This window comes from Carlito syrichta, unplaced genomic scaffold, assembly GCF_000164805.1.
Source record: "Carlito syrichta isolate Samal-C Ts95f unplaced genomic scaffold, Tarsius_syrichta-2.0.1 Scaffold308186, whole genome shotgun sequence".
Lineage (NCBI taxonomy): Eukaryota > Metazoa > Chordata > Mammalia > Primates > Tarsiidae > Carlito > Carlito syrichta.
Genome location: NW_007252282.1, coordinates 47,453 through 57,547, shown reverse-complemented (window position 1 = coordinate 57,547; position 10,095 = coordinate 47,453). Strand labels below are relative to the sequence as shown.

The following is a 10,095-nucleotide window of genomic DNA, read 5'->3' as shown; positions in this document are numbered from 1 at the left end:
GGAGTGGCCACTGCACTCTAGTCTGGGCGACAGAGTGAGACTCCAACTCAAAAAAAAAGAGTATATTTGATAATTGTATTAGTATAAAAAAAAAACAATATTATACATGAAAACATTTTTTCTACCTAAAAGTTCTCTTTTTTTCTTCTGATTTTCAAGAACTGAAAATACTTTCTTTTATTTTTATTTTTTTGAGTTGGAGTCTCACTCCGTCGCCCAGGCTGGAGTGCAGTGGCACACTCACAGCCACTCCAGCATCGACCTGCTGGGCTTCGGTGATCCTTCCTCCTCAGCCTGCCAAATAGCCAGAACTACAGGCGCGCACTACTGCACCCAGCTTATTTTTTATCTATTGTAGAGATGAGGTCTCGCCAAGCTGCCTGGACTAGTCTTGAACCTGCGGGCTCCCAAAGTGCTGGGATTACAGACTGAGTCACTGAGCCCGACCAATTTTTAAATTTTTTACGGAAGGAGGGACTGGAAGGCCAAAGTGCCTAGGGCACAGAGAAGTCACGGTGTGGCCCTGCCCATGGCCAGGCTCCAGTAAGCCCCACAGCCATGGTTGAGCCAAGCTGACCACCCTTGGGCACCAAGGCCCTGAGTCCATGGCAGGTACTTTACATGGCCACAGAATCCTAAGATTTTGCCAGTGATCACCACATAGATGCACATGCTCCTCTATAACATACCGCACCCCACACAGGTGCTTATCTGGCCTCTGCTTATTTACTTTTGCTGATGGGGAACTCACTCCCTCCCAAGACCACCCACTGACTGTATTGTCAGCCAGCTGTGTTACTAGAATTTGTGCTGAAACTGATCTCCTAGACGCTAGGTCCACTGGTCCCAAATCTATTCTCTCATGCTGCACAGAACATTCATTCATTTAGCTGCCACCAAGTGCCATTCCCCACCTCAGAGGCCCAGGACACTGAGATGGGGATACACCCATGGAGGCATAGCCCCAGTCTCAGGCAGCTCAGTCCTGGAGGAAAGACACACAGGTCAATAGTTTGATACACATTGCCAAGCAGAGAGAGACTGCACAAGTGCTTGTCTAGCTCCTCTACTTAAGACCTGTGCGACCTCTTCGAGCCTCAGTTTCCTCATCTGTGAAATGGGATAATAATAGCACATACCTCCCATCTCATAGAGTTGATGTGAGAATGAAGTGAATTAATGTATGTGAAGTGCTTAGAATAGGGCCTGGAACAAAGCTCAGTAAATGTTAAGTAGAAGCATTATTACTACAGCACACCAGGGGGTGGGAGCAAAGAGAGCCATCTCAGGAGAGATCAAGGAGGGCTTCCCAGAGGAAGTGATTCAGATTAGACATCAAGACAGAGCAAGAGGAATTCCTCAGGCTGGCAAGGCATGGAGGGATGCTCCAGGGTGAGGGGAAAGGGAAAAGGATTTGTAAAGGCACAGAGGAGGGAAGAGTGGAGGTTAGGGGCTCAGGAGTACAGTTTATTTAGCAGGCTCTTCGTCTCTCCTTGGGCTCCTTGAAGCCTTCGTAGAGGGGTTTTGGGTTCCTTAGAACTTTGCTGGGGGGCAAAGGGGAACTGTATTTGATTGGCTGGCACTGTCACTTCTAATGAGGTGGAGCAGGTTCTGATGTTTGACTTGCGGCTTCTTCCAGGGGATGCCTGGTGGACACCTGAGCATCCGATGGAGGAGAAAGAAGGCTGGGGTTCCCTAAGGAGCAGCTCTGGGCTAGTTCGATAATTGGGGTCAGTCAGGAGTTGGCATATCTCCATTCTAGTCCCAGCTCTGCCCCAACACTTTGTGTTAGCCTGAGCCAGTCCTTGGGTCTCCCTGGGGCCCAGTCTCCCCGTCTGTCCAATGGGAGTTGGCCCGGAGGCTGCCTACGTACTCCCAGGTCTACTTCCTGGAGGTTCTGGCTCAGAACCAGATAGGCTGTAGCTGAGAAGGCTCCCAGGACCCTCTGAGCCTAGTCACCAGTCCCACTCTGAGCAGGCCTGTGTCCTGGCCTCCCCAAATCTACCTCACCCAGCTAGGTCACAGGCAGTGGTTCCCTGAACGGGCAGTCCCAGAGAGGTGGCTCTGAGAGGCCTGTGGCACACAGGCACACACAGCCTGAGTGTGGCCCTGGGCTGGGGAGGAGGTGGGAGGAACAGAGGAGGCCTGTCCTCTGGGCAAGGGGGCCTCTGGACAAGAGCTTCCTGTGTGGTTCTAGGCTGGGGGCCCAGTCTACCTCATGACAGAGAAGCTTTTCATGGGCCTGGCTCTCAGTATGAGGGGAGGCTGGGCATGGAGGCCACTCAGGTGAGGGGTGCCCCAAGGGTCTGCATGGGGCAGGGTGGGGGGAGGGCAGACTTGTGCATGTCCAAGTCAGACAGGGCCTTAAACATCAGATCCCACCGCCTCCCATTTTGCAGATGAGAAAACGGAGGCCCAGAGAAGGCAAGGGCAGTATCTACAGCCACCAAGGGCAGAGGCAGAGCTGCCACCCAGGGCTTCTGCCTTCTAGTCCAACCGTAGACACGGGCTGGTGTGAGGCTTGCATTCGCCAGTGGTGGTGTATGGTCATGCATGTGCATGAATGGGTCTGCATACTGTGAATGTGGGAGTGTGGGGGCTACTGGGGAGCCAGGTGGAGCGAGGGGCGGCTGTGCAGGACCCTCCTCACGTGCCTCCTTAGGGCCCAGCACAGGGAAACGCTGCCCAACGCCACCTTCTGCCTAGTCCCCGGCCGCCGTCCTGAGGCCTCCTGGCGCTTCCTCCAAGCCCTGCAGGTACAAACGTTACTTGAGCATCACTGCCCTCTGTCCCTCACACTCCTGAGCTGGTAGGGTACTCTGGGCCTGGGTCGATAGGAAGGGTCAGTGAGTTGCCCACTTCCTTACTCTGAGGCTCAGGTATGCCTGTGGCCACATCCCCACACCCTCTGCAGAGCAACACCTTGCCCCCTCCAAGAAAACATATTACTCTCCTCTTGGCCCCTTGCCCCCGAGAGCAGCAGCTACTGACTTGGAACTGGGAGGGGGTGAGTATGCTCAGGGTGGGCCTGTATTCCCAGTGACCTCCTTGCTTCCCAGGCTGGCTGCATCCCGGTGCTTCTCAGTCCCCGCTGGGAGCTGCCCTTCTCCGAGGTCATTGACTGGACCAAGGCGGCCATCGTAGCTGACAAGAGGCTCCCATTTCAGGTAGCTCAGGGCCCTGCCTACGGGGTGGGAACCGGATCCAGGAGCCAGGGAGGAACCCAGAATCCTGGTCCCTGGGCTGGCCTCAGTCCTCATTCCTGTCCCCCATCTGGATACTGATGAATTTCTCCCAGCACCAAGCCTACCCTATTGGTCTCCATAGGATCAGATGGAGGTAGAGATTCCTAAGCAAGTCCGGCATCCTCTCCAGCCTGACCTTCCCAATCAGGCGCTTTCCCCGTCTCTACAATGGGATAAGCTAACCCAGATGATTCTCATGGGCCTAGCTCCAATGATCCACGACACTCAAATACCCAATTTAAGGGAAGGCTACAAAACCCCTCAAAATCAGAGTGCTTCCCTGGGGCCTGGAGTAGGAAAACAAAGTGCATGGTGATTTTCCATCTGATAGAACTAATTTTGTCCAGCTCTGACAAGCATATGTGTGAGCCTGCCTTGAATTCCCTGAGAAGTGGGAATGGTGTGGGGCTTCATAATAGCTACTATTTACTTAGTGAGCCTTTACAGTGTACTAAGCACTTAATTCTCATCATCTAATTTAGTCCTTACAACCATCCTGTGAGGGAGGTATTATTATTATCCCCATTTTACAGATGGGGAAACAGATTTGGAGAGGTTAAATAGCTTGACCACAGTCACACAGCTACCAAATGTATTTAAACCCAGCTCTGTGTGACCTTTGAACTGTCAATTGCTATGTCAGCTGGCACTTGGCCAAGGGTGGCTGCTTGCCATGTGGAGAGCTGTGGGGTGATGCTTCTGGTTCCCAGGTCTCCAACCCCAGGCTTCCTTCTCCCAGAGTCACCGAGGGTCTGACAAGAGCCCAGGCCTCCTCCTTCTCTCCCTCTGTACCCCAGGTCCTGGCTGCCCTCCAGGAGATCTCCCCTGCACGGCTCCTTGCCCTACGCCAGCAGACCCAATTTCTGTGGGATGCCTACTTCTCCTCGGTGGAGAAAGTCATCCACACCACTCTGGAGGTGAGGGGACTCACCTGGTCCTTGACTCCTGCCTCATCCCCATCCCCTCTCCATACTCCTCTGCCCTTGTGTTTGTGGAGCCCCCCCCCCTTGAAGATGCTTCTGGAATGAATCTGAGACTTGGCTACAAGATTTCAGACAAGTTTTTTCTCCATTCTTGGCCTCAGTTTCCCCAGTTGTAGAGGGGACAGCTGTGGCGAATAGATTTCAATGTGCCAACTCTAGTAGATCACTGATGGCTGCCTGGGGCACTATGTTGGGAAAGAATGTCATGACCCGTTAGTGACTTCTGCCATGTGTAAGGAAGGAAAGGGAAGCAGCAAGCCTGCTGCCATTTTCCACCTCTGGAACAGCATCTGACTTCCTGCGGACCCCAGGGGTCTGGTGAGGTCATTGCTGCCCACCCCAGAGCCCTGAGGGGAAGATGCAGCCACTCGTTCTGCACAGCCCCTCTTTTATTTCAGATTATTCAGGACCGGATCTTTGGAGCATCTGCTCACCCCTCGCTGCTGTGGAATAGCCCCCCAGGGGCACTGCTGGCCCTACCCACTTTTTCCACGAGCCCTCGGGACTTTCCCTTCTACCACTTGCAACAGGGTATGCCCCAGGGATGGGACCACTTGAAGTCCCCTCGACTCTACCCAAGTCTTCCCAGTCTCATCCATAGAGCTCCACCAAGACTCTCCCTGAGCCCCCAACATCTCTCCTCGCTCCCGGAACCCCCTACTCAGGTCCTTCTCCAAGGGGTTCTGTCCTCTCCCACCCTAATAGCCTGTGTCTCATTTCCCCAGGCTCCCGCCCTGAGGGCAGATTCAGCGCCCTGATCTGGGTAGGGGCCCCAGGCCAGCCCCCCCTGAAGCTCATCCAGGCGGTGGCAGGCTCCCAGCACTGTGCCCAGGTCTGCCTCTTTGCCAGCTGGAGTCCTGGGATCCAGGGTGGGGGTAAGGGAGAGGGCAGGGATTGAAGACATCCAGACTCCAAGGATGACCACCTATTTTGGGGGAAGGCATGGGAAGGATTCCCAAGTGCTCTTGCTGCCCTCCTCTTTAAGTCCCAAGACTCATGTTCCTTCCCCCCCATAGAAATTGATGAAGCCACCTGAAAAGCAAGTATCTCTTGGGAGGATGGAGAAGTAAACATTCATTCATTCCCTCAGCAGTCATTTTCTGAGCACTAGGGCCTGGGATCCATGCTGAGCAGAGAAAAATCAGGAAAGAATTCTGCCCAGGGATTCAGATTCAGTTAGCCTTTCCTGACACCCAGACTATCTGATCTCACTTCCTAAGAAGCCAGAGACTTGAGAGTCCTTACAGAAGAAGGGAGTAGGAAGTTCAGCCAGGGTGCAGGTGGATGACTGCACACACAGGCCATTTGAGCCAGGCTGGGAATGATAAAGAGCCAGAGAAAGAGAATGAAAACCTTAGAGAGAATATGGGAATGGCCATGGAGTTAGGCCCAGTGTAGGGATTACCGTAGCCCACTCTCGAGTGCTAATGCCACAGGCAACTACCTTTGTGGCACCAGAACTTCTGTCTTCCAGAAACCCAGAGGCAAGGACAGGGTTATGGTGAAAGGACTTTGAATTCAACTAAGCCCTCCTATGCGCACATATGCAGCTGCTTTCTCATACTTCCATTCTGAAAGATCCCTCCCGGGCTCTCCTGTTGTCAGACCCCAGACCTCAGGGACACCCCCCTTTCCTCCTAGATCTTGGTTCTCTGGAGCAGTGAGAGGCCACTCCCATCCAGGTGGCCAGAGACAGCAGTGCCCTTGACATTCATTGATGGGCACAGGAAGGTAAGGGAAGAAGAAGGGCATGTAAGGGATGGGCTCATGCTAGGAGCGGGGGAGGGCACGCATGGAGTGTTGTACTTGGGCCTGAAGCAATCACAGCAGGTTTCAACCTCGGGTCTACTAGAAATGACCCTCTTCCTTCCCTGGCCCTTGTAAATTGTGCTTCCAGAGCATTGGGGTTATGCAATGGGGGAAGACAGAGGGATGTGTTGATATTTCAGATGAGGGACAGGGGAGAAACCTGGGATCTTGAGAAAATATGGACAAGGGTCAGCAAATTGGGTCAGGAGGTGGAGGCTTCTGAGAGCCTGGGTAGGTGGAAACCACCTGCTTGCTGTGTGGTTCTGGGCAAGTCCCTTCGTCTCCTAGATCTATTTCTTTCAAATGAAGGATGTTTGACAGCCTCTCCCAGAGTTTATGTGAGTATCTAATGTGACAATGGACAGATCCTGAGATGTTAAAACTGGAAGGCCCCCTAGGGACCAACTGCCCCATTTTACCACAGGGGAAGTGGCAATCCAGAGAGGTCAACTGAGTTGCCCAGGTCCCAGCAGGAGTCCAGGGCAGGCTTGCTGCATTCATGGCCCTTGCTTCTACACACGACCTGAGGACTGACTTACTGAATCTGGGGGGAGCGTTTCACAGCGGAGTTGCCCTTCCCACTTCCCCTGCAGGTCAGCGATCGCTTCTTCCCATACAGCACCATCAGCACCGATGCCATTCTCAGCCTCGATTCCCACAGCAGCCTCTCCACGAATGAGGTGAGGGCTCAATGAGGAGCTCAATGTGGGGTTAGAGCCAGAGGGCTCGGGCAGTCCCTCAGATTCCCAGGGCTGGGGGGACCATAGTTCATGAGGTCCAGCCTCTTGCTTTTGAAGTAACCCTAGCAAGCCAGGCACCCTCCTCTCTAGGAATAACAGACTTTTTTGAGAATAGTGTTTTTGTAGCTCCTAGCGGAGAAAGCTCCCCCTCAGCATCCCCTGGAAGCTTTCTATGCTGTGCTTCTAGCCCACTCCAAGTAATGACTTCCATCTCCTCTCCCCTGGGTCCTGTCCTGGCCCCTCAGCCAGGCTTACCCTCCCTGCACTCTCGTGTTGTTCCCAGTGGTCAGGATGTCCTTTCTCACAGCTCACTTAAATCCCTCTCCAGGTGGACTTTGCCTTTCTGGTATGGCAGAGCTTCCCAGAGAGGATGGTGGGCTTTCTGACGTGGAGCCACTTCTGGGATGAGGCCCAGGGTAGCTGGAGCTACACTGCTGAGAGGACCAACGAATTCTCCATGGTTCTCACCACAGCTGCCTTCTATCATAGGTACAGATGCCCACACTGGAACAGGGGTCAGAGGGCCAGAGACCACCCCCTCCCTGAATCAGGGACAAGGTGGCCTAGACCCCAGGGACCCAGCCAGGTTCAAGGCCCAGATCTACCAGTTACCGGTTGTGTGATTCTGGAAAAGTCTCCTCACTTCTCTTGAGTTTCAGTTTCCTCATCTGTAAAGCGGAATGTATTCATCTCCCAGGACTGGTGCGACCATCAAATAGAGTCTCTGGCACACAGTTGTTCAACAAACGATAGCGAGTGTTATTTTAATTAAAACCATGCAGTGCATAAGGACAGTGTTTGGATTTGGTGGTGGCAGGATGACAAGAGAATGATCTTGATTCTTTATAGATGTGGGTGTGATGGGTTGGGGACCATCTCAGGCCTTCTGGAAGCTGCCTGCAGTGCCCCAGTCTTGGGGGCAGGGACTGATTCTGGTTCCTTAAATGTATTTAAACCAAATTTTAAACACCTCTTGTAGATTACCCAGGAACTCTGTAATTCTCAGTAGAGTGAAGAATAACCTAAAGTCTGCAGGGTAAGGTTGTCTTGGAGGGGGACTCTTGGGAAGCAAGGCTCACCGGGAACACCATCAGCCTGGTTAATCCATAGCCTTATTTTTATTGTGGAGATGAGGCCTCACCAAGTTACCCAGGTTGGTCTTGAACCCCTGGGCTCAGGCAATCCTCTCGTCTCCACCTCCCAAAGTGCTGAGATTGCAGGCTTGAGCCACCATGCCCAGTCTATTCCACAGTCTTCTTGAAGGTGGTCACTGGGTTGCCATGTTTGGTGGCTCTGGCTGCAGCCACCTAAGCCTGGCTCTCTCTGAGTTGAGAGCCCAGAGCCCAGGCGTAGGGGCCCCTCAGAAGCTGTGAGGGAAAGGGCAGGTAGTACACCAGTGGCTGTAGATAAGCAGGGGATCAAAGGGAGAGATGAGGTAAGTCAGAAGGGAGGAGAATGGGGCCTGGTGGTGGGGAACTCTGCTGCAGCCTGTCCCTGTTTGTCCCCCTTGCCTAGGTATTACCACACTCTCTTCACCCACTCCCTGCCCGAGGCTCTGAGGACCCTGGCAGATGAGACACCCAACTGTGTGGACGTCCTGATGAACTTCCTAGTAGCGGCAGTCACCAAGCTGTCCCCTATCAAGGTGCCCTATGGCAAGCGACACCAGGAGGCTGCTCAAGAGGTGAGAGGCGGAGGGGCACAGGTCGGCTTTGGCTGGGGGAGGGAGGCTTCCCTGTCACGGTCTAATCCAAATGTTTCTTGCTGCAGTGGGTGTGCATTTCTCCTCTCCTTCTCAGGCGCCTGGGGGCCCCAGGTCTGGGCCGAAGTCACAACCCTCAGGCCCGGACTGCATCAACCAGATGGTGGCGGCGTTCGGCCACATGCCTCTAGTGTCCTCCCGTCTGCGTCTGGACCCGGTGCTGTTCAAGGACCCGGTGTCGGTGCAGCGCAAGAAATACCGCAGCCTGGAGAAGCCCTAGGAGGGACCGCGGAGACGCCAGTCCTGCTCCCAGAGGGCGTGCGCCGGCAGACCCCAACTGGCCACTCACAGCTAAGACGCCCGGGGGGCGGGGCCTCGCCCCCCTCCCGGCTGGCCGCTCCGGGCGGGGCCCAGGCGCGCCGCGCCGCTCTCTGCCGCCGTGGCCCTGCGTGGGCCCTGCCTGGAACGCCGTTCTCAGCTCCTCTGCCCGGCTGACTTCGGCTTGCCTTTCAGATCCCCGCCTCCTCCAGCGATGAGCCGACACTCATCCCCGCCCCGTTCGGTCCCTTCTGAGTTTTCGCAGCTACATGTTGGCCGCAGTCCTGCCCTGTTTACGCTGCCTTGCGGTGTGTGCATCGCCTGTCCTCTTCCCTCTGCCCTGGCAGGTGCGCCGCAGATATTTGACGAATAGATGGATGGAAGAGACAAAAACTGCGTGCCGGTGGTGGTGGGAGTATGGACAGAGAGTGCATCAAGAGGCAGACCTCCGCCCCCCCCACCCCTCGGGGCTCCTAGTTCAAGAGGAAGACAGCTCCTGCAGACGCCTGGGGTGTCAGGCTCAATCCTTGAGCCCCAACAGAGGGGCAAAGGGGGGCAGGAAGGCTAGGAGTGGGGAGAGGAAAGGGGAATGGGAACGCAGGTGGTCCACCCCCGCCCCGACCTGGGGCCCTTCGCCCAGGCATGGCCGCCCGCCTTGCATTACCGACCTGGACCGCTAGAGGTCAGCACCACACTGCTTTCCATCCTCGAAAGGGCAGTTTTATTTATTTTTTATTTTTTTTTGAGTCGGAGTCTCACTCTGTCGCCCAGACTGGAGTGCAGTGGCCTCTCCCAGCCACTGCAGCCTCGACCTGCTGGGCTCCGGCGATCCTTCCGCCTCAGCCTTCCGAGTAACCAGAACTACAGGCGCACACTACCACGCCCGGCTGATTTTTGATTTATTGTAGAGATGAGGTTTTGCCAAGTTGCCCAGGCGGGTCGCGAAGAAAGGGCAGTTTTAAACATTCACCTAGTCAGAGGGCCGGCACGGGACATGGGGAAGATTAGCGGCGTGAGCAGCCTGAGATCTGAAAACTGGGGAGCAATCTGAATAGCTCCATCCCTTTGGCCTGTACACTGGGAACTTGGTAAAAAGACCATTTCTAGGTGGACTGGGCACGAGCAGGAAGTCCAACTGTCCACCCTGTGAGGGTGGAGTGGGGGAGGGGACGGTAGGTTCTCCTGGGTTCAACCACCGGGAACTGGAATTATCACTTCCGAAATAAAGTGCGTGTCCTTGCCCCCTCACGCTCCAGGCTATAAATACCCTTACAGCAGCTGCTCAGGGGAGGGGCTCA

At 54.7% G+C, this 10,095-nt stretch overlaps 1 protein-coding gene across 3 annotated transcripts in view; it reads left to right on the top strand.

Moving 5' to 3' along the window:
* Positions 1 to 8,786, top strand: part of EXTL1 (exostosin like glycosyltransferase 1) — a 14,965-nt gene extending 6,179 nt beyond the window's left edge. Inside the window, exons 2-11 of one of the 3 annotated variants that reach the window (XM_008065187.2) lie at positions 2,663 to 2,756; positions 3,060 to 3,167; positions 4,043 to 4,162; positions 4,627 to 4,759; positions 4,954 to 5,060; positions 5,870 to 5,959; positions 6,631 to 6,717; positions 7,106 to 7,266; positions 8,293 to 8,461; positions 8,577 to 8,786. In XM_008065187.2, the coding sequence (XP_008063378.1) occupies positions 2,663 to 2,756; positions 3,060 to 3,167; positions 4,043 to 4,162; positions 4,627 to 4,759; positions 4,954 to 5,060; positions 5,870 to 5,959; positions 6,631 to 6,717; positions 7,106 to 7,266; positions 8,293 to 8,461; positions 8,577 to 8,759 (1,252 nt within the window). In that variant the 3' untranslated portion in view covers positions 8,760 to 8,786. The remainder of the gene's footprint in view (positions 1 to 2,662; positions 2,757 to 3,059; positions 3,168 to 4,042; positions 4,163 to 4,626; positions 4,760 to 4,953; positions 5,061 to 5,869; positions 5,960 to 6,630; positions 6,718 to 7,105; positions 7,267 to 8,292; positions 8,462 to 8,576) is intronic. The other 2 variants (XM_008065188.2, XM_008065189.2) reach the window with 2 other exon arrangements.
* Positions 8,787 to 10,095: the final 1,309 nt, after the last annotated feature.